General features: G+C 60.8%; 2 protein-coding genes across 3 annotated transcripts; one reads left to right on the forward strand and one right to left on the reverse strand.

Annotated features, from left to right (window-relative positions):
• Nucleotides 1–288: 288 nt before the first annotated feature.
• On the reverse strand, nucleotides 289–3,937 carry LOC116498084 (probable beta-D-xylosidase 2). Its single transcript, XM_032202306.1, has 14 exons — nucleotides 3,692–3,937; nucleotides 3,466–3,626; nucleotides 3,219–3,378; nucleotides 2,863–3,033; nucleotides 2,695–2,786; nucleotides 2,454–2,611; nucleotides 2,268–2,371; nucleotides 1,961–2,185; nucleotides 1,755–1,840; nucleotides 1,513–1,649; nucleotides 1,337–1,426; nucleotides 967–1,175; nucleotides 652–858; nucleotides 289–576 (listed from the first exon to the last, which is right to left on the reverse strand). The coding sequence occupies exons 1-14, from the start codon at nucleotides 3,935–3,937 to the stop codon at nucleotides 289–291; spliced, it is 2,334 nt and encodes a 777-aa protein (XP_032058197.1).
• Nucleotides 3,938–4,930: 993 nt separating this feature from the next.
• TRAPPC3 (trafficking protein particle complex 3) lies at nucleotides 4,931–10,975 on the forward strand. Of its 2 annotated transcripts, XM_032202339.1 has the most exons (6): nucleotides 4,931–5,011; nucleotides 6,450–6,497; nucleotides 7,577–7,674; nucleotides 7,905–8,004; nucleotides 8,504–8,686; nucleotides 9,337–10,975. In XM_032202339.1, exons 1-6 carry the CDS (start codon nucleotides 4,970–4,972, stop codon nucleotides 9,454–9,456), a joined length of 591 nt encoding a protein of 196 aa, XP_032058230.1. In that variant the 5' UTR covers nucleotides 4,931–4,969; the 3' UTR covers nucleotides 9,457–10,975. The 2 variants fall into 2 exon arrangements, with proteins under 2 accessions (XP_032058230.1, XP_032058231.1); XM_032202340.1 differs by lacking the exon at nucleotides 6,450–6,497.
• Nucleotides 10,976–25,458: the final 14,483 nt, after the last annotated feature.

Below are 25,458 nucleotides of genomic sequence, written 5' to 3' on the forward strand. Positions count from 1 at the left end.
CAGGGGGGGCTCCGAACCTTGGGGAGGGTGATCTGGGGGTGGCAGCACCACGCAGCACCGGGCAGCGAGCCATCCTGACCCGACACAGCCTCCCGGAGTGGTGCTGGGCACTTTATTATAAGCGCGCTGCGCTCCCCGTGTCCAAGCAGCCTCCTCCTTCCCCCTGCTCCCCGTGCCCAGACCCCATCCCAATACCCAGACCCCATCCCAATGCCCAGAACCCATCCCTCTCCGTGCCCAGACCCCATCCCCGTGCCCAGACCCCATCCCCGTTGCCCCTTCCCACCCCTAACACTCGCTCAGCGGCCGCGCGGCCCCGCTGGCGCTGAACCGCGCGCTCAGCACCTCCGAGGGCGCCCGCGTCCGCTGGCCCGGCTGCTGCCCACCGGCAAAAAGGGTGAAGGTGCCGGGCTCCAGCTGCCAGTGCCGCGTCCATACAGCACGCTGGGCGGCCAGCACCTCGAAGGACAGCTTGGTCACCCGGCCGGCCGGCACGGCCACGCGGCGGAAAGCCACCAGCTGCCAGCGGGGCACCGGCACCGAGGGCTGCTCCCACCGCAGGTAGAGCTGCACCACCTGTAGGGACAGGGAGAGGGGGTCAGGAGAGGGGACCCCAACCCTATATGTGCCCTTTAGGGCCGCCACGCTCACCTCCTCGCCGTCCCGCTGCCCCGTGTTCTCCAGCACCACGGACACGGAGAGGTTGGCGCAGACGGGCAGCACCGGGGGGCTCAGCACCAGGTCCCGGTACTGGAAGGTGGTGTAGGACAGCCCGTACCCAAAGGGGTAGAGCGGGGCCTCCCGCCCGTAGTAGCGGTACGTCCGCCCCTCCATGGTGTAGTTCTCCATGGGGGGCACCTGCGGGAAGCGGGGGGCATCGGGTGAAGGCTGCAGGGGGCACCCCACAGCCCTCCCCTCGCCCCGGGACCACCGAGGGGTGCGGGGGGCCGCTCGCCCTGCCCTTACCTGGTGCATGCCCGCTGGCCACGTGGCCGGCAGCCTGCCGGCGGGGTTGGCCCCCTGCTCGCCCAGCAGGACCTTGGCGATGGCCAGCCCGGTGGCCTGGGCGGGGAAGAAGCAGGCCAGGATGGCCCCCACGCCGTCGTGCCCCTGCGCCCAGCTCACGTTCAGGGGCCCCGCGTTGAAGAGCAGCAGGATGAGGGGGCGCCCGGCGGCTGCGGTGACGCGGGGTGTTACCACCAGCCCCGTGCCACGTCAGCTCCACGGGATGGAGCACGCGTAGGACCCGGCTAGCACGGTGCTGGGTCCCTTTTTCCTTGTCCTCACCCTGCTGCCCCTGCCTCTGGGACAGCCCCCAGCCCCCGCAGAGCCCCACCTGCCCGCACGGCGTCCTGCAGCAGCTCCAGCTGGTGGCCTGGCAGCTCCAAATCCCTCCGGTCCTTCGCCTCCGTCTCCACATCTATCCCTGCGCCGGGAGCCAAGGGACGAGCCCCTTACACCCCGTGTGGTCCCCCCAGGGGCTGCGCCCGTGCCTTCTGCTCCCCCCTTTACCTGTCCCCAGGCACACCAGCACCACGTCGGCTCCCCGCACCGCCTCCTCCACCTCTGCCCGCGAGTACCGCTGGCACCGCGGCTGCTGGCACCCCGCCGCAAAGCTGACGTTGGCCGGCAGCATCTGCAGCCCCCTCCTGCTCCAGGGGACAGCGGGGTCAGGGGACAGCAGGGACGGTCCCCCCCCTGGCCCTAAGGAAGGGCAGAGCCGTCCCGGGGGGTGTCCAGCAGCGCAGGCTCACCGGGGCGTGTAGACGTGCCGCGGCTCCGGCACCGGCGCGTAGTCCCCAAAAAGCACCCGGGGATTATCGGCGAAGGGGCCCACCACCTGCGGGGGGCACAGGGGGTGAGGACGGGCACCCGCAGCCCCCTGCCACGCAGCCCGAGGCTCCCCAAAAATGGGGACAGCGCGGGGGGGGGACACGGAGCTGGCAGCCCCGGATCTCACCGCCAGGCGCTTGCCGGGGAGGTCGCGGGCGCGCAGGGGCAGGGTGCCCCGCTGGTTCTTCAGCAGCACAAAGCTCTTGAGGGCAGCTTCCAGAGAAAGGTTGCGGTGCTCCGGGCTCTGCACCACGCTGAGGTCCAGGGAGCTGTAAGGGTTCATGGCCGGGGGGTCGAACTCCCCCAGCCGCAGCCGCGTGTAGAAGAGGGGCCGCACCCTGGCGCGCAGCGTCTGCAAGGTGCCAAAACCTCAGCCCCGCTCTCGGCACGGGGCAGCCGGAGCCCGCAGCAGCCCCCGGCTCCCTCCCGCTGACCTCCAGCGTGATGTTGCCCGCGGCCAGGGCCTGGGGGATGTGCATGAAGACGTTGTTCCTCATCCCGTAGGACAGCTCCAGGTTGCAGCCGGCGTTCACCGACGCTGCCGCGCCGCAGGGAAGGGAGATCAACGGTCAGGGCTGCGAGGAACCCGGGGTCCCCCTGCCCGTCCCCAATTTGCTCACCGACGGCCGTCTCCAGGAAGCTGCGGGTGTAGTGGTGCCCCAGCATGATGAGCTCCACGGCTCCCTCGTCGCTCACCACGTAGCCCTCGAAGCCCCACTCGCCCCGCAGGATGTCCGTCAGCAGCTTCTTGTTGGCGCAGGCGGGAACGCCGTTGATCCTGATGGGGACAACACCAACGGGGGGGGGGGCACACACCTCCCCGTGCAGCCCCCCCCCCGAGCCCCACGACACGCTCCGTACCTGTTATAGCTGCACATGAAGCTGTAGGACCCGGCGCGCACGCACGCCTGGAACTGGGGCAGGAAGGTGGTGCGCCAGTCCCGCTCCAGCACCTGCGGCGCAGACGGGCTCAGCACCCACGGGTGGGGGGCCGCCCGCCGTCCATCCCGTGCCCCCCGCCGCCCTCACCTTGGCATCGAAGCTGAGCCTGGAGACGGGGATGTTCTCGGGGCCCCCGTGCACGCTGAAGTGCTTGCAGCCGGCGCTGGCCTTGATGTAGCGCGGGTGCCGGCCCTGCAGCCCCTGCACGAAGCTCGCCGCCAGCTCCCCGCTCAGGAACGGGTCCTCCCCGTAGGTTTCCTGGCCGAGGGGCGAAACGAGGCCCCGGTCACCTCTGTCCCCTCCATGCTTCCCCCTGGGGACCCTTTCCCATCCTCCCCACCCTCACACCAGCGCCCGCGGAGCTGCTGCGGCACAGCCCTGGGTGCCCAAATCCTGCCCCCACCTCCCCCGGAGCTCATCACCCCCTCTGCCCACCCCGGCACCTGGTTCCTGCCCCACAGCGGGTGCCTCATGATGTTGAGCACGGGGCTGAAGCAGCTGAGCCCCGTGTGGTCGTCGTAGCGGCCGGTGGCAGCGAAGTGGTTGTGCTTGGCGCGCACCTCGGTGGCGGTGGCGTTGGCCACCCGGTACACGAGCTCGGGGCTGCGGGCAGAGCACAAGGAGGGGGGTCAGGACACATCAGCAAGCTGTGTCCCCATCCCCTATTAGGTTCCAGCACCCCCCCGGTACCTGAAAGCAGCGGCCAGCCCCAGGGCTTGGGGGAAAGCCGTGGCCCACCCGGGCGCCTCCGCGTCGCCCCGCAGGCACTCGGTGTTCCAGTTGTAGGGCGCGATGCCCAGGCGCGGGATGGGGGGCGCGGGGCCGTTCCCCAAAGCTCCCCCCCTGGCTACCTGTGGGCCAGAGGGGCTGAGCGAGGGCTGGGGGCCGTGCCCACCGCCCCCCGCCGTGCCCTCACCTGCAGCACCATCTCAGCGGGGCTCAGCCGGCCCAGCAGATCCTCGAGGCGGCGGTGCCAGGGCAGCGTTGGGTCTCGGAAAGGGAAGGGCTCAGCCTCGCTCGGCTCGGGGCCCAGCACCACGCACAGCAGCACCGCGGCGGCTCCGAGCCCTGCTAACGCCGCCCTGGGACGTGCCGGGATGGGACGGAGCAGGGAGGGAGCCCCCCGGGATGAGGTGCGGGGGGCTGCGGCTCGCTGCGCCATGGCTTTCGGCTTGCTGCGGGCGCAGGGGTTCAGCCCCGTTCCGGTGCTCACGGCCCCTGGCAGGGCGGAGCGAGAGGCTGGCGGCCCTGCAGCAGGAGCAGAGCGGGGTCTGGGGCTCTGGGAGAGGTTGGGAAGGGAACGGGGAGAGCCACGGGGGGTGCGATTTAGGGGCTGTGTCTCAGGGGGCACCCGAGGAGCACAAGGGGCTCTGGGTGCAGGCGCCAATTCTGCTCCTGTCCCCAGCTGCTGGGCCCGGGTGCTCCCAGTAGGGCCACCGAGGGAAGCAGCCGTGCTCTGGGGGGGCCGAAATATTGGGAAGCCCCCGAACGACACCGCTGCTGCTGCTGGGTTCCCCTCAGCCAAGGAAATAGGGTGGCAGCCCCTGGTTCCCATAAAGAACAGGGAATGTGTATATGGGAAAAACCAGACAAACTAGGGAACGTGTAAATAGGGAGTCTGATCATGTGCAATGTGTATTTCACCGATTTTGGCTCATTTTGGGCCAGGGAAGCCCCAAAAGCTGAGCGCACCGTGGCTGATACCCCACCAAAAACACTGAACTCCCTCCTGGGGGAGGCACACAGCGCACTGCAGGGGCCTCCCGGTGCAGGAGCAGCACCCCCACCCCGCCGCGTCCCCACCGCCCGCGCACGGGGCGTTCTCTGCGCTTAATTAATGTAATTAAGCCCCGCGTGGGCGCCCCCCAGCGGCGCGCAGCACCCTCCCCTCCCATCCGCCCCCGGCGCCTGCCGGGAGCGGAGTCAGCTGCCGCGCGTTGCACGCCGGGATTTGTAGTCTCCTCACCATCACGTGACGCGTCGAGAATACCGGGAAGCGCCCCCTCCCCTCCCTTCCACACCCCTCACCTCCATGCGCGCGCGGCGCTGCCGCGTTGCATTCTGGGGCTCGTAGTTCGCCGCGCGGCGCTGGGCGCGGAGGGAAGGCGCGGCGCGGACTACGAGTCCCGTGGTGCTTTGCGCGGGAGGCCGGGTGAGGCAGCGGGCAGGGCCGGGCAGGGCCGAGCCGGGCAGGATGTCGCGCCAGGCCGGCCGCGGCACCGAGAGCAAGAAAATGGTAACGGCGGGGCAAGGAGGGCACGGGCAGGGGTTGGGGCTGGGGTAGTGATTAGTGTGGGGGCGGTAATTAGCTCGGGGATGGAGCAGGTGGGGTAATTGGGCTGGCTGAGGCCTGGTGAGGGTGAGGGGTGGGGGCTGGGGGCGGCCTCTGCTCACAGGGAACTGTGCCAGGAGCAGAGGGAACGGCCTCGAGTTGTGCCAGGGGAGGTTCAGGCTGGAAATGAGGAGACATTTCTCCTCAGCAAGAGCGCTCAGGCGTTGGGACGGGTTGCCCAGGGAGGTGGTGGAGTCCCCGTCCCTGGGGGTGTTCAGGGAGAGGTTGGACATGGTGCTGGGGGACAGGGGCAGGGGGTGACAGTGGGGGTTGGACCAGATGATCCTGAAAGTCTTTTCCAACCCTCACGATCCTAGATTTCTACATTCAGCTGCAAGCATTGAACCTATTTTTTCCCTGCTCTTTGCATGTTCCACCTCAGGGGTGTCAGTGGCAGCCCCCAGGTGGGTGCTGAGCAGGGCCTGGCCCAGCTCCTGCCCATCCCCACCCTGACAGCACTTTCTGGGGGGCAGCAGTTTGTATTTAAGGAGCTCTGCTCTTCCATGAGGATTCTGGCCCTTCTGTAACCACAGAACCTTTATAAACCCCTCAGACTATTCACTGAACTGCAGCGTGAAAAATATAAATAAGGGAAAGGTTTCAGGCACTTGAATTCCTCCAGATTGACTGGAAATGGAGAGTTAGTTACAAATACGAATTCAGAAGTTTTCCATGTTACAACACTTGAAAGTTTCCTAAATTGCAGCACTAACACAGGGGCACTGACAGCAATGGCTTCGTGGCTTTGTGCAGTAACTGGTAACAGCTGGGGCTGGTAACACTGCACTTCTCCATCCACTCACTCCTACTCTCTCCAGCTGCCAAGCCCCGTCCTTACTAAAATTATTCATATCCCTCAAATAATGTGCCCTTCTTTGCATGCTTGTTAAATTTCTCTGCCAAATGTCTGACTCTTCCAGCTGAGTTCAAGGAGACTTCCACCTTGTCATTCCTGAGTAACATGAACTTAAGCAATCTTTTCAAGACGAAGGCCGAATTGTAAGTAAAAAAACAAACAAATAACAAAAATAAGTTTTCAGTTCTTCTAGATCCAAAGTTAAGCACAAATAGCCAGAACCTGGCAGGTTCTTTTCGGGTGCTTAAAGTCTTTTGGTAGCTGATTGCTGCTGACCTCGTGAGTCACAGTGACAAGATGGAATTCCCCATCCCTCCTAACAAACCCAGTTTCTCTTTGTTGACTGTTGCAGTTTGGGAGCGATTCCCCCTCCTGTTTGTCTCTGTGTGAACTTGTTCGGAATGAAGTGGGATCAGTGTTGTCACTTAACTCTGATGTTGTCTCTTTTCCCTTCCTTTCTGCCTGCCCGCTGCTTTCATTCTGTAGTATTGGTATTTGCCATTCATTTCACCTTCTGCATCTATGCATCTCATGGTAGGTGAGAGGCTTTTACTCTGAGCTTAGACTTTCTGTACTGTTTCTGATTGCTAAAACCCAAAGCAGAGCTAACAGCTGAAAGACGATGGCTTGTTTGCCCCCAAACGCTCCTTTTGGGCTCTGTGAAAAGCTAAAGCCTGTTGTAGCCTTTGTTTTGCAGCTGTGTAACCACTGGTCTGGCTTACTGGCTCCCGAGAAAGTGAGAGAATGTGCGGTGACACGCAGGAGCTGTGGTGGTGGCGGCTGCGAGAGGAGACACACTCCCATTGTGTTTTCTGCAAGTCTGTGCAAAGCAGGCGCAAGTAATTCAGATCCTAGCCAGGCACAGAAAGTGGATGTGTGCAGCACATCTGCTGACCTGCCCTGAAACACCCCGTGCTGTTCCTGTTTTGGCTCAGAGGAGCTGATTTGAATCTAAATGAGGTGCCTAGATAACTTAATGATCTGACTGGGGGTCAGATGTGCATCACCTCCTCCTGGCAGCAGAGTGTAATCCTATCTGCAGGTGGATGAGCGTGTTTTGTCCCATTGAAAGGACAAAAAGCTGGGCCTCAGGATGCTGGCCGTTTGCAGTTCATTTCTCAACGCAGATAAGAGGCACGGTTTGAGCCACAGCCCCCTTCACCTGGAGGTCACTGCCTGAAACAACTTCAGGTCCTTGGCAAGGGATGTGATGCGACCAGGGGGTGTTGTTCCAATTCCCTGGGGTGTGCTGGCTGAGGCAGGGAGATGCAGCTCACAGGACTTGCCAGGAATGGCTGGAGTGCAAAGAGCCGCTTGGTTTGCCTCTTCAGGCCAGGTCTGGGCCGTGTTGATGGGAGTGCTGGGTGTGGAGAGAGGGAGAGAACAAAAGTGCTGGGTTGTCCCAAGGCGAACGAGCATTTCTCTTCCCAAAGAGGCCAAAGTTGCCTTGCCAAAACACGAACTGAGACCTCTCCTATTAGCAGCAAATACCTCTGAGGCAGCAGGTTTCTGTTCCCCCTCTCCAGGCCACCCGAAGCAGCGCTGGACGCAGAGGCAGCAGTGCTGTCGGTTTTCTTTTCAGCTTGAGCTAAACCCCTTTTACCTCTACCTAGAACTCGGAGCTCTTCACGCTGACGTACGGCGCTCTGGTCACCCAGCTGTGCAAGGACTACGAGAACGATGAGGACGTCAACAAGCAGCTCGACAAAATGTGAGTGGATCTGCGGCAGCAGGGAGCTCCAGATGGCAGTGGGCACACCTCTGTGTGCTGCTCTGAGAGTAAAAATGTGGCAGACCGATTTGTATTTAATACTGGTACCTCCCAGATTGAAGTTTCTTCCCTCCAGTCCTGTCTTTTATAAATATTCCTATAAATATGAGTTGCTTTTTTAAAGATGTAATCTTTAATCTGCAGCTTGTTGCTTTTCTGTGTGCTCACAGGGGTTACAACATAGGTGTTCGGCTGATAGAAGACTTTCTGGCCCGGTCCAACGTGGGAAGATGCCATGATTTCCGTGAAACTGCAGATGTTATTGCAAAGGTAACGGAAAGCACAGCTTTGTTGGGTTGTTGTGCTCTCATATAAGAGTTTAAATAGGATTCTAGTACAGAGCCAGAAGGTGGATGGTGAGAAATACATTCCGAAATGTGTTTGGTAGCTACCCAATAGCTGAATTTAAATAGCCACCTTGATGCCAGTTTGTACCTCATCTGTTGTCCCTTGAAAACAAAGCAGAGCATGTCCAGAACCCAAAAATTCTAATTTAGGGGCTGCCCGTGGACATCTTTCCATGAGGAGGCCCTCTTATATCCTTTGGTTTTGCATGTGAGGAGGGAGTGTTTGCTACTCACAGAACTGTGCTGAGAGTTTGAGATTTTGGGGAGGAAAAAGACAGAGTTAGATCCCTAAATTCTGCTGACCTGTGGTAACTGGGAGAAAGGAGTGGTGTTCTCAGAACCCTTCAGTGTCTGACAGAGATTAAAGCGGTGCCGTTACTTCGTGGCTCACGTTCTTGTTTGTGTTCTGTTTGCCGTAACAGATAGCATTCAAAATGTACCTGGGCATCACTCCCAGCATCACCAACTGGAGTCCTGGCGGTGACGAGTTCTCCCTGATCTTGGAAAACAACCCCTTGGTGGACTTCGTGGAGCTCCCTGACAACCACTCGACTCTCATCTATTCCAACCTTCTCTGTGGAGTGCTGCGGGGTGCCCTGGAAATGGTGAGCCAACGTCTCTGTTCCAGTGAGATGTAAACACAAACAATCGAGGTGTCAGCAGATGCTTTAATGTCTAGTCTGTGCTTGTGACTTCTGTGTTTGGTTTGGACCTGAAATCAATTCTAAGGAGAAGAGCAAAGCTACAGGAGTGCTTGGTTGCTGTTGCATGTGGCAGCTTAGAGCCCCAGAAGTTCTCAGCAAGCCCCTTCATCTTACGTACACACACTAATAGCTCCTTGAATTTTTAAGAAACTTCAAAATCCTCTTTTTGTAGCTGCTGTGGGAAGTCGCTGGAGCAAGACAACAGCTGTGTCTCCAATGTAGGAGTCTGTGCAGGCTTGATTATCCTGCTTAGCTGTGAGTTTTGAGGAACATGCACGGAGCAGCAGGGCGTGTCGCCCCGAGTGATGGTGTTAATTGGCCTCTGATCTCTGAAGGGAGTCCGGGTTGCTCTGTGGGACGTTTGTTTGTCTAGGCAAGGTGCCTGCTGCCCACCAAAGGCTGCGATGTGCGAGGAGGATGCGATCCTCAAACTAATGAGTGCTTCCCTGGAGCTCTGCAGTGCACGTCGCCTCCTCAGAGGCTTCAGGGTCAGCTGGGAAGCTGCTGGTGGAAGGGAGATAACAGCTCTTCTTCTCTCTCGCCTCTCCTAGGTTCAGATGGCCGTGGATGTGAAGTTTGTCCAGGACACGCTGAAAGGGGACAGCGTCACAGAAATCCGAATGAAGTTCATCAGGAGGATTGAAGACAATCTGCCAGCTGGCGAGGAGTGAGACGCCGCCCAGTCTCCCTTGGGGACTGGGGGCGGACCAGCTGGTTTTGGCCGTTAGCTTTCACCACAGATCTGTAGGGATCTAGTGCCCCTGTACATTCAGACTGACTCACTGACTGTTTAAGATGTTGTTATATTCTTCTACTGTTACTTCCATCTCCTGTAGAAGACAGTTGTCTGGTTGCTGTTCGTTTCACAGGTTCATTCTGAAGCTTTTTCATAAGGTGATGTCATTTTCATATTCCCCTGGGAAATCTTTCTACGCTCAGTTTCTAATTTGTCACGTTTGGTTGTGCAAGAACTACTGCTCCAACCCTAAAAGAGCTCCAGGCTGTCCAAATTTGAGCCCAAGTTTTACAACGGGAATTGGAGACTGAGTTGTAAGAGCCTCCTGATTTACTGTTAATGCTGTCCTTAAAAAGAGGTGTTTAAAATTCACCTGGAGACAAGTGCATAGCATTTCTGTAGAGCAAACTGGCTTCTTGATTCTGAAGTTAGGAGTAAAATGCAAGCTTGATACAAGGGGTGCTGTGGGAGAGCTGTTTGCGTGCACAGCACCCTCTCGGGAAGCTCCTTTTCCCTGAGAGCAGTGGCATCACGCAGCACCCACAGCTTCAGGGGGTCCACGTGGCCTCGTTCCCTCCCCCCAGCAGCACTTTTGGAAGCAGCCTCAGCAATGCCGTTCCCTGATGGGACTTTGTAGTCCCACAACTCCCCTCGTGGAAGGGCAGGACCAGTAAATTGTCGGGGAAAACCACTGAATATTTTAAATAGGGAAAGAAGGAGCAGCTGTAATGCCCCTGGTGCCCTACAGCCTGGGGCTGTGTGCTGAGCGTGCAGAACCAGACACCCAGGCTTACAACTGGAAGGTATTAAATGCGTTTCAGCAAGCGAGCTTCCTCTCCTGTGTGATGTATAAACACCGCATGGTGTGGAGGAGCTGCTGGGGTGTATTCTTACCCAGACGTTTAGGCTAAAACAGAATTCCCCGTGGGGAGTGAGTTGGCAAACTGCGGCAGTCTGTGACACCTGCTCTGTACAATAAACACACAAAGTGGGGTTACCCTCCAAAAAGTGAGTCACTGGAAAACCAACTTTCCTCTGCCATCCTATTCGAGTCAGACGTTCAATTCTTGAGCCACTTTACATAGCATGAAGGCACAAATCACACAACTGGCGGCCTGAAGCTGAAGCTCTGCCTTCCACGGGAGCTAACTGAGAGGCCAGGCACCTCTGTGTGGGTTTGTGCCCAAGTGTAAGGTGTGAGAGAAAGGTGAGATTTGTGCTGCTGGGTGCTGAGGTTCTCCAGGTGAGCGCTGAGTTGTGTGGATTGATCACTCCCCAAACCGTGTGGATTTGCCCAGAGGAGTTTCATCGACGAGTGGCTGTGGCTAACGGGTTTTGGAGGCGCCACGTGGTCACAGAGGCGCAAACCATCAGTTGTTCCCCATTGTTGGCTGTTACAAGTCATTTTAAGGCTGCATTTTAAAAGCGACTGCATTAAAAGAAGCCCGGTGTCAGCTCTGCTTTCTCCCTGCTGCTTTTTGGTGAGGCTGGGGGCTGCGGGCAGCGCTGGGGCTGGCAGGGCGACGGGAGCGCGGCCCGAAGAATGTCTGGCTGCTGGCCCGTGTGCAAGCTGCTGCCCGAAGGGAACCTGCCTGATATTCGGCGATATTCAGCGCACGGAGGGGCTGGGATTGGGGCTGGTGCTCGGGGGCAGCGCTGGGAAACCAGACAGTCAATGTTTGCTTGTTTGAGCAGCGGCCTTTTTCTGCCCGCTGAATAGCCGGGCGCGCACGTTAGCAGAGCCTCTGCTGTCAGCCCGCGGGCGGCTTCTGCAGCTCAGAAATGCTTTTTGTGGTCATGCACGGCGGGGAAAAAAGCATCTCAGGAGGAGGCGGCTGTGCCCTGCTCCTGTGCTCGCTGGGTGTGGGTGCTGCTCCAGCCTTGTGGCCAGCCTTGGGGTGCTGAGTGGGAGCTGCTGGCTCTCCAGGAGCAGGGTCTGAGCCCTCCTTGGTCATCTCAGCCGTACAAACGCTGCTGAGGAGCCTGCAGGGGACAGGGCAGCCCGGCAGCATTCACTGTGTTCAGCTCAGCCCCAGGCACTGGGCACCCGCGGGGCTCCTGCCAGCAGCTGGAGGGGTTCAGGATGGATTTTTGGGGAATAATACAACGGCAGAGAGCGGCTCGGTGGGGCGAGCAGCAAAATCACTGCCGGCTTTGGGTGCTGCTCTGCGTTAGCACCCAGCAGGTTGGGGTTTAGGGCTCTTCTCCTTGTCAGTGCCGTGGCAGCGGGTGCTGAACATGGGGTCAGAGCAGAGCAGCGTGGTGCTGGAGGTCTGAGCCCTGCTCCTTCCCGAGCAGGAGAGGCCGGGGCCGGGCGGTGGAGCCGGCAGAGGGTGCTGAGAGCTCGCCAGCTCCGGCTCCTGCCTGGCTCGTGGCAGAGGCAGCTGTGCAGCAGCAGCCCTGGGGCCCTCCGTGCTGCGTTTAAGCATGGGTTTAACCATGCCGGGGGTCAGCCCTGAGCCCCCCTGGGTTTAGGGATGGCGTTTGGGGTCACCTGTGCTGCCCCCAACCCCACCATGGATGGGGGGAGATGAAGGTGGCCGGAGTTTGGCACCGAGGGGCAGCAAATCCTTAGTGCCAGGCACCAGGCAAGAGGAGCACCCAGGCACCATACAACCACTGAGCCTTGCCAGAAGAACAGTCCCAAACAGCCCCAAAAAGCACCCAAGTCTCCCAAAACAACCTCTGGCAGGGGGCTGTCACTGGGACCCCGTCCCCTGGGCTGCTCTGGGGCTGGGGGGGACCCCTCAGCCACGGCTCCCCTGACTCCTTGAGCCCAAAAGGGGATATTTTGCACCCAAAAGGGGACACTGTGTACCCAAAGGGGGATATTTTGCACCCAAAAGGGGGTGTTTTGTGCCCCAGGGCTCACTCCAGGTCATCTTTCCTCCCTCAGCACCCACGCTTGGCCCCCCCCAAAAAAAATTTCTAAAGCCGTGCAGTAATTTGCTGGGGCGGCTGGGTCAAAAGCAGCCCAGAGCCTCCGGAAGAGCAAAAATCAAAAATTGCATTAAGTAAATTAAAAGTGTCTACTACCGAGCGGCTCACTGTAGACGGGGGAGAGTATGCAAAAAGCTGGGCCCGAGAGCTCCTAAATATTCCCATGTGCTCTTTATGGGAAACAAATGGGGAAAGGCATGCTGCATCAATAAAAGCCCGAACATGGCTGGGGTTGGACCGGAGCCTCTCCGCGGCTCCAGGTTATTGAATCCCCTCCGCTTTGATGTGGTGCCAGCCCTGACCCCTGGACACAGAGCGCGGAGGGGAAAGTTGCCGTTGTGGGAAGCGCGGAGGTTCCTGCCCAGAGATGTAACCTGGCAGGAGGAGAGGCAGCTTGCGGCCCCTTTTTATTTCCACGCGGTGTTTGGGGTGACGATGGGAAGTGAGCAGGGGAGACAAGGGGTGAGGAGGGACACGGGGAGCACCCCGAGGACCCCATCCCAGTGACGGGAGGGGACGGATCCTGCATCGCCCAGCCTGGTCCCTTCACGGAGCCGCATCCTGACCCCGTGCTGGGCTGGGGCTCCGTGTGCTCGGGGTGTCAGAGTTGGAATTTGCAGAGCTCCAGCGGCTGTGGCAGTGCCCAGAGAGGGCAGGAGGAGCTTTACAGCCCTTTGTGTCCCAGCCCTTTATATCCCAGCCCCTTACACCCCAACCCTTTACATCCCATCCTCTTACATCCCATCCCCTTAGATCGATCCCTTTACAACCCAGCCCTTTACCTCCCATCCCAGCCCCTTACCTCCATCCTTTTACACCCCAGCCCTTTACATCCACCCCTTTACCTCCCATCCCCTTACATCCCATCCCCTTACATCCATCCCTTTACCTCCATCCCTTTACCTCCCATCCCTTTACACCCCATCCCCTTTCCCCCATCCCCGGCAGTGCCCACGTGCGTCCCGCTGCTGGCGCGGGGACGATGCCAGGAGGAGAGGAGCCTGGCTGGGGACGGGGAATCTCCCCGGGAGGGATGCGCATCCGGGCCGGTGTCCTCACAGCGAGGGCAGCCTGCACAGCTTTCAGCCAGATGTGTGGGGCCGCGAGCCGGGCGTTGGATGGGGCCGCGCGGAGGCGGCGCTGCCGGGACGCTTCGCCGGGGATGGCAGCGCCTCAACGGGGCTGGCACCGAGCAGCCGAGGGGTGGGCAGCGCGGCTCCCCGGGGGGATGGCGGTGTCACAGGCACGTTTCTGCTCCTTTCCCTGGCACCATAAACAAAGCACGTTTGGACGGGCAGAAAATCGAGGTCCCAGCGCGTTGCCGTGCCCCCTCTCCGTCTCCCCCTGTTCACACATGGGCCACTGGCACAGGCGACCAAGGGGACATTTTTCCAGGCAAGCACTTCATGCTTACTTGATTTTTTGGGGGTAGAAAAACGCTTTTTTTTTAATTATTATTATTATTACTTTTTTTTTCCCCAAGATACGTGGATGTAGGTCAAAATAGGAAGGGGCCGTATGGCTTCTCCAAAAGCTCTGACCTCATCCGGGTGGGAACTCGCTGCGCTCAGGTGGGTTTTGTCCTCCACTCCTCTCCCTCCTCTGTCTAGCACAAACCTTTGCTCCTCTTTTATTTCCATGAGAAAAAGCTTAAAGCAGGGGAAACAGCCCTTGTTATAAACAGCTTGACCTCAGCAGGCAGAGGAGAGGCTCAGCTGGAGGTTTGCTGGGGCACAGCTCTGCTGTCCCTGTGGGATGGAGCAGGGTGTCCTCTCCGGGCATCGTCCCCCATCCCTGTCCTGGGACACCTGGGCTCAGCCCCGTCCCTCTGCCCTGATTTTGGGGCCGTGGTGCTGCCTCCTGGGGAGCCCTGATCCTGCCCGTGCTGGGCTGAGTTCCCCTGGCTGCTCATCTGTGATAAATGCTGAGTTGAGGCTGCTTCTGGTAAAGCTGCCAGCCTCCAGCTCCGGGCTGTGGGCACAAAGTGCTGAAACGGGAGCAGCAGGAGCTGCCGCTGCCCCCAGCTGTGTCCTCACCCCACGACGGCCAATGCCAGGGACCTCATCCATGGCCCTGCCACGGGGAATCAACACAAATTCAGCTTTTGGAACAATATCGTGTGGGATTGCAGCTTAAAGAAGTGCCAGGACTGGAGGGATGGAGAGGATGCGGTGACCCTGTGCGTGGTGGGGGCAGTGCTGAGGGTGCTCGGGGCACAGGACCTGGATGGATCCGTCCCCTCCCCGGGGCTCCTGGCTCTGGCCAAGCCACCCGAGCATCTCCCAGCACTTCGTACATCAAATTTGGGCACCAGATGTGCTTCCTGGCTGATAACTATCTGTCAGGCTCGGGTGTTTTTACAACCCACCCCGTGCTGGCTGTGAATCCGGCTGGGGATGGGGCGGGCAGAGCCCCGGCAGGGTTTGCAGCTCAGCACTGGAGGAGGAAAAATCCCCAAAGAGCACCCAAACCGAAGCCGGGCGATTGCATCAGGTTTTTATGGCTTTTGGAGAGCCTCTGCAGGCAGCTCCCAGCCCGAGGAGAGGTGTTATTGCAGCTGTAATTAACGCTGTAATTACTGTTTCAGGATCTGCCTCTGCGAGTGCGGGTGAGGGCTGATGGTCCCGGTGCCAGGAGCGGTGTGGGTGCGTGCCCTGCGGGATGCAGCACCCATGGGTGCCCCCCTGGCACCCTGCTCGCTGAAATTCAAGGTTTTAGCCAAAGAGTCTTTGGTAAAATGCTGGGCAAATGGAAAAGGAACGAGGAGCATCCTCATGGGTGGCTGAGGACCAGGGGATGCCCTGGCAGTGGTGCAGTGCTCCAGGACGAGGGACAACATAGGCTGTCTGGTCTCGGTGCACCCTGCACCACCCGGGGGCAGCCGGGCGAGGAAAGTGCCCGCTGCCTTTCTCCCTGTGGTCTCGTTTGCCCGTTCTGCTCCGCGCAGCTCAGTAATTAAAACCACAGCCTCTGCTCTGATGGTGGCAGCAGCGCTGCCCTCCTGGAGGCTCTCAGCTGCTGCCCAGCGGTGCAGAATGTGTGCTGCTGCCGAAAAAAGGTGCGTGAGTGCCAGCAGGGGGGCACAGCCCCGGCACCACTTCTGCAAAAAGCCAGGAGCTTGCTCCCATCCTGAAACACAGAACCTGCGGCGATCCAGGAGCATCCCCTCCTCCCAAAAAAAAACCAAAAACCACCTTTCCTACCTGATGCACAAGGTGCAAAGCTGCCAGGGGCTGATCACCAAGCGCGACCGAAGCTCCAGGTCCCACCTGGGTGGATCCTCGGTGTCCGGGGGAGGCTTTGGGGAAGCGCTGCTGCGGAGCAGACTTGGCCTGCGACGAGATCTTTGGCTGCAGGCTGCGGGCCAGGAAAAGAAAAGACGGACATTTTGATGAGAAATGTTTGTTTTCTTTTAAAATAGTTTTAATTGTGGCTTCCAAGGAGGGGAAACTCTGAAGCGCGCCGCGTTTCCTCGAGCCGCAGCCAGCCGGGGCTTCGCGGGGCATCGCGGCCATCGCCAGGGCAGGAGCTGCCCGAGCCCAGCACCCGGGCTGGGGGCACTGCTTGACCCCAGCAGGGCTGACCCAGGTTAAATCCATCCCCCAGCAGCCCATTTTTTTTTTTTTTTCTTGTCCCAGCAAGCACCCACGGAGAGGGCTCGTCCCTGTCCTCCTTGTAGAGATGTTTCTGTCCCCATCGGGGACACAACGGGACATTGGTGCTGGCAGGTGGCTGTGGGCTCTGTCCCCCGGCTGCCACGGGATCAGCTCCTCCCTGGGGTCTGGAGGGGGTATTTTTAAACCATATCTTGCAGCAAAGCACTCGGTGCCATCCCCAGACCAGCCCCGTCACCCCCAGCACGGTGCGGTGCCACACCAGGATGTGTCCCAACCCCGACCCCAACCCCGACCCCGACCCCGTCCCCATCCCACCCCCACCGTGGCAAGTGTTTGGCCACAGGCAGGACCGAGCTGGCTGCCTCGAGCAGGCTGCGGCGGAGGCTTCCCAGCGGTTAAATTCATAGGGAGAGGAGAATAAGGGTTTGAAGCGTTAAAAACAATCCCCTCCCCGAGCGGAGCACAGCCCCAGACTCAGCCCCGGGAGCCCGCTGGCTTCCCCTGCGTGCCATGCCCGGCCAGCCGAAACGTGGGAACTCACTCAGGGAAAGTGCTCACCAGAACAATGTCCCTTTTTTTTTTTTTTTAATTTTTCCCCAGCAAAAAAAAAAATATATATAAAAATATCGATTTTCTTTTCATTTGCACCAGCGCTGACATCCGAGGGCTCGGAGACAAGGTGCTGGGCATGGGGCCGGCTGTGCCATGGGCTCTGGATCCGTGTCTGGATCCGAGCACCCCACAGACACCCCACGGACACCCCACAGACACCCCACAGACACCCCACGGAGCAGGGCTGGCCCCAGCCCCTGGCTGCACGGTGTCATGAGGGGAGAAACCCAAAGCTTTCCTTGAGTGCAGAGCACTGAAATGGCCCTGCCCAGTGCATGGGACCCGAAAGGAGCAAAATTAGGCAATGGGGGCTGCCCTGGGCTCCAGCACCCCCTGAGCTCCAGCACCCCTATACCCTGGGCTCCAGCATGTCCTGGGCTCCAGCATCCCCTGACCCCAGGCTCCAGCACCCCTCACCCTTCATTTCTCCATCCCCAGCCTCCAGCACCCCCTTGCCCCCTGTCCCCCCCCCGGTGCCGCGGTGCCCGGGGCCGGGGAGCGCAGCGTTAACGGGGCGGCGGGGCCGGGGAGAGCAACCCATGGAATGAGGAAGCCGAGGACCGGGTACCCGGAGTGGAAATGGCTTGGCACGGGCTGTGGAAAATGGAGGCCTAGAGAAATGTGACAGCAGGCTGGACTCGCTCGGAGTACCACACAAGCGTATTTAAGCCTTCAAGCCTGCCATTGTTCTCCCCTAATTATTCCCACTCCCTGAGTATTACACCCCATAATTCAGGAAAGCTGAGTAATGGAAGAAACAACAGCAATTTTAATCTCTCAGTACCGGTGGTCTCCACCAAAAAAATGCTTTCAAGAACTCTGCGGTTGCGACTTCCTCCGTGTGGTGGGCAGCGAGGGGAGGGGAGAGCGCCGGCCACCACTCCGGGGAGCCCGGCCGAAAATGGGGCCCAAAGGGAGCGGGACCGGGGCCGGGACCCCTCCGAGGAGCTCCAGGGGTCGGGGTTGTCCCCACCAGGTGCCACACGGGGAGGTGGCTGTGGGGTGATGCCGGCTGCTGGAAGGGGATGGGGATGGATGGGGCTGGGCACGGCACCCACCGCGGCCCCCGGTATTTTATCTTGGTCGTGGAGAGGAGAAGCAGGCGTCAGTTGTTGGTCAGAGCGGGTTTTATTAATGGGAACTGGCTGGGGGAAAGGGAAATTCTGATTGCCCTCAAAATGCTCTTGCTTTTTGGGTTCGGTGCCTGGTGAGTGAGCTTTCGGTACATGCTCCTGCTCCTGCAAGGAACCCAAGCAGCCGGAGAGCCTGGTGTTGGGTCGGGGGAGCCCACAGGTGGGAAGACCCCGAGCCCAGCCCCAAATGGATCCAGGCACCTGCCCCATCCCTGCCCATCCTGCTTCCCAGGAGGTACAGTGGTCGTAGGGGTTTAAACGAGCTCTCAGCTGCCCCAGCAGCATTTACCCACCAGTGATCGGAGACGTTTCGGGCTGCTCAAGGCACCAAAACAAGCCCAGGTCTGTCCTCAGCCCCAGCAGCTGACCTGCCACAGATCCAAACGAGCATTTTCCCTCCTGTTTGATGCTTCTGGGATAACAAAGCTCAGGGAAAAAGCCCGGCACACAAAGCCAAGCAGCAGCACTCACAGCTGGGACACGCTGCGGCAGGGGAGGTGCTGGCTTCGTGCTGGGGGCCGAGGGGCCGGAGCGAGCACTTTGGGGACCCGGTGTGCAGCATCACCTCTGTCAACGATTTAATTAATGAGTTATATGCTTAGCAGGGTTTACAGGTGACCGCATCCTTGCCACAGGTGGTGGTTCTGCAGCCTCCCCCTGGCACCGTGCGACAAACCAGGAGCTGCAGGGGACAGGGAGGACGTGGCGCTGGGGACGGGTCACCCTATGCCACCCATTAGGGTCACCACCCGTGGCACGTGGCTCAACCTGCTGCATCCTCACGGCCTCCAGCACCGCAGCCAGGAGAGCCACTGATAGCTCCATGTGGCCCCTCACCGTGCCCCAAAGCCCCCGATGTCCCCAAATGTCACACAGGGTGGGATGGGGTGGCCCGAGCGGCGGCAGAGGGGCGCAGGCTGCCTCTGTGTGGTCTGCAGCCATCTGGATGTACTTACAGCAGCGCTGCAGCAATTGCGAAAAGATCAAAAATCAGCAGGCCAACCTTGATTCCCGTTGCATTTTTGGCATTTTTGAGGACTCGCGGCTAAAACCTGCTGCTGGGGAGAGGGCACTGCCCGTGCTGCCCCGGGCTGGGCTGCTCCGGGCTCGGGGCTGCCCCAGCGAAACCTCAGCACGATCCCAGTTTGTGCTGGGCGCTCAGGATCTGGCCCTGTTCCTCCTGGGGGACACGAGGTTTCCGAGCAGCCCTGCCCAGCAGCAAGGCTCTGCTGATTTCCCCACTGTGCTCACGGGCACCGAGGTGTGCACGGGACGGCTGCAGGCACCCACGGAGTTGCAGGGCATGGGGAGAGGGATGGGCACTCAGGGTGCTGGTTTCAAAGGGATTTGCCCTCTGTTCCAGCAGAAAGTCATTACCAGACTGCACTAATTACTGAAGCTATGAGCAGCTCCGTGCATCCTGCAGCCCAGCTGCCCCCGGCGTGCTGCTGAACGTGGTTATTATAGGGAAAAAACCTTCCTCATCCCACAGCTGGGGGGAAAGGAGCCCCACTGGGAAAGCAGATTTGGAAGAGCCCCCAGCAGCGATGCTCTCACCTAGGAGCCCAGGAACAGCCCAGCTCCAGCAGCGGGCCCCAGGGCTGGATTTTGGCCCCTTTGCAGGGCGCACGAGGGCACCCGGGGGGAGCCCTGCCCGGCCCCTGCCCATCCTGGCACGGGATGCGGATGCACCTGGGCCCACCGGTGCTGCTCTCCACGCGCCCGCACGGCCCTGGCACGCTTGGCGTGCACAAAAGGAGCTCAGAGAGGTGCCGGCCCCGAGCAATTCATCATCGCCTCGGTCCCTATGAAAACGTCGGCCCCGCAGCGGCGGGGGGAGGCCGGGGCAGGCGCTGCCAGCCCTGCCAGGGCCGCCTGAATGGCGCAGTCATTAACGGCACCGGGGCTGGCTTGGCTTCTCCCTCGCGCCGTCTGGAAAGGGGCCACCGGCTGGTTTACAACTAAAATAACAAATTATTTCATAGCGGGACGGAGCTGCCGAGAGCGCGCCCGGGCTGGCCGCGGGGAGACGCGCAGCGCTCCCACCGGCATGGGGGGCTCGGGGGATGGAGAGGCAGGGAGGGGGGCACCAACACTGGGAGCCAACGTGTCCCCAAAGCACTTGTCCCCATCGTGGAGACGTCGTGTCCCCTTTTTTCTTGGCCCCCTATCCATGGTGGTGCCCGCTCCCCCCAGCCTTGCACCATGTCTCCAAGGTGGGAGAGGCTCCGCGCGGTGCTGGGGGGCTGCAGCAGCCCCTGACCCCCCCCTGGGCTTGGTGCTTGCATCCCACAGCCCTGCCCCAGCTGGGCACAGGCGATGCCCTGACCCCAGCACGTGGCTTCCTCTGGGAAAGGGAGGTTGTGTAGGGCCCCGGGCTTCCCTTCCCAGGGAATTCAATGGGACGGAGCCCGGGGCCCCCGCTCCAGCGCCCAGCCCTGCTCACGCACTGTCTGGCTCCAACACCGGCGCTCTGGGTGCCGCAGGATGCGGCCCCACACCGGCACCCATTGAAACGGGCCCTGCTCCACCTCCCGGAGGCGACCCGCTGACAGCCCCAACAATGGGGTGGCGGATAAAAATCATAAAGCAACAAGTGCGCTTCCCTGGGCAGCGCCGGCCCCCGCAGCCCCCTCCCTGCTCCCGTGCGGTGGGACCCGATGGAGCCAACGGGGCCGGGAGCACAGCTCTGCTCTGCCAGACCTCGGCGGGTACCAGCACCCCAAAAGCACCCCAAAAGCACCTTTGGGTGCTGGTGTTGTGGGGCAAAAGGGGCCGGGGAGCAGAAGCGGAGCAGCTCGGTGCTGTGCTTTGCGCCTCTGCTCCTCCGGCCAGACCTCCTCGGAGCGTGACCCCTGTAAAACGAAGCAGCAGCTGCTCAGAGGATAATAAAACATTATTTTTTTTTCTCCCCCTCTTTTACTGCACAGAGGTTTTAGCAGCACAAAGGGAGCAGCAAACCTCCTCTCGCACTGATGCTCGGTCACGGGACACTGCCCTCTTCCCATGGGACGCGTCCCCAGCACCCATGGGGGCGACAGCACCTGGGGACATGGATCCAGCCCACGCCTGCAGCGAGGAGCAGGGATGAGCACGGGGAGGGTGAGAGCCCCCTCTGGGGACCGTGGGTGCTGTGGATCCCCCCCCGGCCGGGAAGGAGCAGCCCCCCTGGGATGCGGGGTCTCAGCGCGGCGGCCGGCCCCGGCGGCAGATTTACTAGCGAGGAGCCAGGGGTGTTTATGGCGGGCTGGAATGTGTGCTCCGAGCACGTGATGAATTTACAACGTGCCAACGAGTGGATTTATTTCGAGCCCACTGTCAGTGAATTAATCACAGCAGCCAAGGAGACCTTTGGAGGCACGGGGCGGGGAGAGGTGGCACTGGGGACACCGGGGGGCACGGGGACGGTGCCCAGCTCCGGCTGTGCCAGCTCCGTGGTGCAGAGCAGGGGTGCAGAGCTGCTGCCTCGAGGAGCTGGTTTGAATTAGGTGCAGCTTGGGAAGCCAGGAGAGGAGTGTGCTTCCCAGCTGCTCTCCTATTCTCCCATTCCCTCTCCCCGGGCAGCCGGGTCTCGCCTCGTCCCCACCTGCCCACCGAGCCCCATGGGTGCAGCGGCCACGGGAGTGCTCCAGGAGTTCTCCAACACCTCCCCCAAAATGAGCTGGGAAAAAGTGCTCAGGAAAAAGACATCCTGCAGGGTTTGGTCCCCAGATCCCATCCCAGCACCACGGGCAGGATCTGTGCCACCAGCAGCTCCCATCTCCCTGGCTGAGAGCTCCCCGAGCCCAGCCCCTTGGGAGCGCAGGAGCAGACGCCGCCGGCGCTCACGTGAGCGTCTCATCCCTGGAACCGCGCTGAGCTATTTCGAGCAATATCCTGCGGCAGGATTTGCACGTGCCTGTTTTGAATTTGCTGTGTTTAACAGTGCTGTGGGTCACTGCAGCCCGTGCTCCCAGCCCGCAGCAGGATGCCTGTGCAGGAGGGGACGCAGCCCTGCCCTCGGGGACACCGCAGCCGGCTCTGGGGTTGTGTCTGCTGCCCCTGTGACCCCCACAGCAGCCTGGGGATGGAGTCACCTCTTGCTCCTGCTCCTGCACCGTGAGCAGTCCCCAGCCACCTTTCTCATCATCCTCCCCCTAAACCCCAGCTGCATTTCCAAAGCCGCTCTGCTCAGGGCTCCGTGCCCAGGCAGGGATGCTCAGCATCAAGCAGGATTTTCCTCTGACATCCCCCTGGATGCAGAAGGACGGGTGGGCACCAGCAGCCCCCAGGGCCCCCTGCACCCCGGGCAGGTCCCGCATCCCACAGCATCACCCCTCGGGGCTGCTCCGGGGGGAGCTTTCACCTTAGCTCCCCTGTGGCTTTCCATCCAAAGCCCCATTTACAAACAGGGGTCCCGGGGCCGCCAGCTCCCACCTGGGCTGGCCCTCTGCAGAAAAGGGAGCCTTGGAAACGTTAGGTGAGTGCAGTTTTTCCATGCATATGTATATAGGAGGGGAGGCAGCTGCCAAAGTAAATACAACCCTTCCCTTTCCAAAAATGTCCTCCAGGAATTGTAAAGGATCCTGGAGCAAGAATTCCGTCTCAGATCCTTTACGCTTTCTATCGGGGGAAGCATATAAACCAGCTTCTTTTTAGCTCTAGCAAAGTCAACGTGCTGAGAGTGTTTTTTTTATGACATGCACCAAAGGCGCTGGGAGCCGGAGCCACGGCCATGTGTACCCCGGGCAGGGCTTACGCAGAAAAACAATCCCAGTAAAGAGCTTTATAGCCACTGAGGAATGTGGAACCTCCACCAGCCCGGCCGAAGCTTGCAAGGCTAATTGCTTTGGGATTTACTCTTTTTTTTTTTTTTGGGGGGGGGTTGAGTCTCCGTGGTCGCTGCCTCCGAGGGTCCCAGCTGCCCTTGCGGTTCATTAGGATGCTGAGCGGGGAACTGTAGATGCTTTGAGGAGAACTGCAGAGCTTGTGGGATAAGGGAAGGAGCCGTGCAGTTCCCTGCCTTCTCCCCTTACAGCCCCGGGGCTGAACCTTCCGGGGGCAGAGGCACCGGGGATGCTCCTGGAGGACGAAGCATCCCAAGCATCCTCGTGCCCAGCCCGGGGCACGCAGCCCCAGCCTCCTCCCGGGGCTGTGGTTTGCTGCTTGCAGAAGTTCCCCCGAGCCCCCCGCTGCTCCCGGGTGCTGTGCCTGTGCTGAGCGCCTGCCCCTGCCCGGCTGGCAGCCGTGTTTTGCTCTGCTGATCTTCCCTCGCTCGTTTCAGTGACTTTGGAAAATGGGATTTTGGCTCTTAAATCGTTCAGGGGCTTTTGAAAATTTGACTCTAAATACTTTCCGAAGTGCATTTGTATGAAGTAATTCTCTCCAACCTCCCACAGTGGTAGTCAGATTGCATTTAATCCATCACTGAATGTTCCCGAAGGCTGGGATCTGGCACCACGCTCCACACGGAGCCGCGGCTCGCCCCGTGCCGGGCCGGCACCGAGCTCGCTCCCCTCGCCTGCTCCCACCTGGGGCTGCTCCCACCTGCTCCGGGACCCTCCGGGACCCTCCGGGACCTCACACCCTGCTCCTCACACCGGGGGCAAGGGGCAGCGGGGGGCACGATGCTGCGGGGTCAGCCTGCGTGGCCCCCTGTGGCAGCATCACCTGCGCGATGCCGCGGGGTCCCCAGGTCCCCGTCGCAGCCCAACCCAAGCAACCCAAGGTGTGTGACACCCCCAGGGCTCGGTGTCACCTGCCATGGGGACATTTCGGAGCAGTGACTGGCATGACCGAGGATTTGGGGCTGGCAGGAGTGCTCCTGGCCCCCCGCTGCCCCACCAAGGCACGTGGCCCCCTCCCGCACGCGCTGCAGCTTTTCCTGTCAGGCAGCGAAGGGCTTGTTTTCAGAGCACAATTACCCAGCTTGTGGAAACATGGAAACGATATTCCGACGCGCAGGGCTGATTTGATTATGCCCGTGACCCACCGAAATTAAGTTAAGGCTTTTTTTTTTTTTTTTCAGCCCTAGATTGAATTATTTCTCCCCCTGCTCTCTCGCTCTTTCTGTGCGGAGCAGCAGGAACGGCTGGGACATGCCTCTGCTGGGGCAGCAAACCCCGGTGCCCCATGAGACATCTCCTGGGCGCAGCAGGGTGCCGGGCACCCAAATCTGGGTGCTGCCGCTGTGCCAGAGCCCTCGCTGGCTTGGAGAGCCAGGAGCAGGTCCTCAGCACGGAGCTTTTCACCCTCCTGGGAGGCCGGGGCCACCGCAGAGCCCTGGCACGTTGGCGGGCGCTGAGCTGCCAAAGGTCAAGGACAGAAGAGCTGCTAAATCCCGCGCTAAACCCGGCTTCCTTCTCCCACCGGGGAGCAGCGCTGTCGGCAGCTGCTCAGCGTGGCCGTGCCCAGCTCCGTGCTGCTGCAACCAGGGCTGAGCCGTGGGAGCCCCATGGGAGCCCCGTCCTGGTGCTGGGCCACGTCCTGGGGCTGCAGTGGTCACGCTCGTCCCCGGTGCCCCACGTGCGCCCTTGGGGATGGCACCCTGGGGACGCTGCTGAGCAAGGAGCGAGTGTGCCCGGTGCTCTGGTGATGATGGGTGGAGGGAAGGAGGTGGTGCATGGCCAGATGGAGCAGGGCGGGATGACACTTACAGGATGGCACGGGCAGGATGACATTTATAGGGTGACATTTTCAGGATGGCACGGGCAGGACACCATGGGCAGGATGGCACAGGGCAGAATGACACTTACAGGGTGACACTTTCAGGATGGCACGGTCAGGATGGCACAGGGCAGGATGGCACAGGACAGCAGGCTCAGGGCAGCACAGCACTCGGCACCAGGCTGCAGCCCAGCGAAGGGGCAGACGAGGGGGCGCAGGGGGAGCGAGCGCGGGGGCGAAGACAGGCGGGAGAGGCAGGCACCAAGCGGGGCCACGGCCGATGGTTCGCTCTGCGGGACAGAGGAATGTCTGTGCTGCTAATGAGTCTGTTTGGAGAGGAAATGCTTCGCCAGTGAGAGCTCCGGTTAAACAAGGCCGGTCCGTTTCTCCGAGAGCCACCAGGCCGGTGGAGGCCTCTCCGGGCTCTTCCTCGGGGTCTGCAGCGGGGACGGGATGGAGGCAGCACGGGGCAGGGGCAGACACGCACGAGGTGAACCACGGTGCTGGGATGAGGCAGCCCAGGGCCAGCAGGGTGGCTCCTGGTAGCCACCCCCTTGGGGCCACGGCCCCGAGCAGCAGGTGAGGGCTCAGCCATGGCCAGGGGCAGCCCCCGAGCTGCTCGCTGTGCCCTGGGGATGGGACCTGCGGTGGGGCAGAGCCTGCTCGGGGCATGGAGGGGTTCCCAGCTCTGTTCCCATCACCCTGAGCTCACCCCGAGCCTGGCACAGCTCGCAGGGAAGCAACACAGCAGCAGGGGCTGCAGAAGGGGTGGCTTCTGCCCTCCTCATCCAGTCCTACAAACCCCTAAATTGGGATAATCACAGCCGTGGTCGATCCCTCCTGCTCTGCCCCACCGGGGCCGTGCTGTGCGGCACCAGCTGCGTCTCACCCAAAGCCCAGCACCTCTCCAGCACCCCCGGGCAGCCCAGCACCCCTGCGCCCACCCAGCCCCATCCAGGCCAGAGCACATCAGCATTCCTGGGAGCAGGG

The sequence above is a fragment of the Aythya fuligula genome, chromosome 23, assembly GCF_009819795.1.
Source record: "Aythya fuligula isolate bAytFul2 chromosome 23, bAytFul2.pri, whole genome shotgun sequence".
NCBI classification, from domain to species: Eukaryota; Metazoa; Chordata; class Aves; order Anseriformes; family Anatidae; genus Aythya; species Aythya fuligula.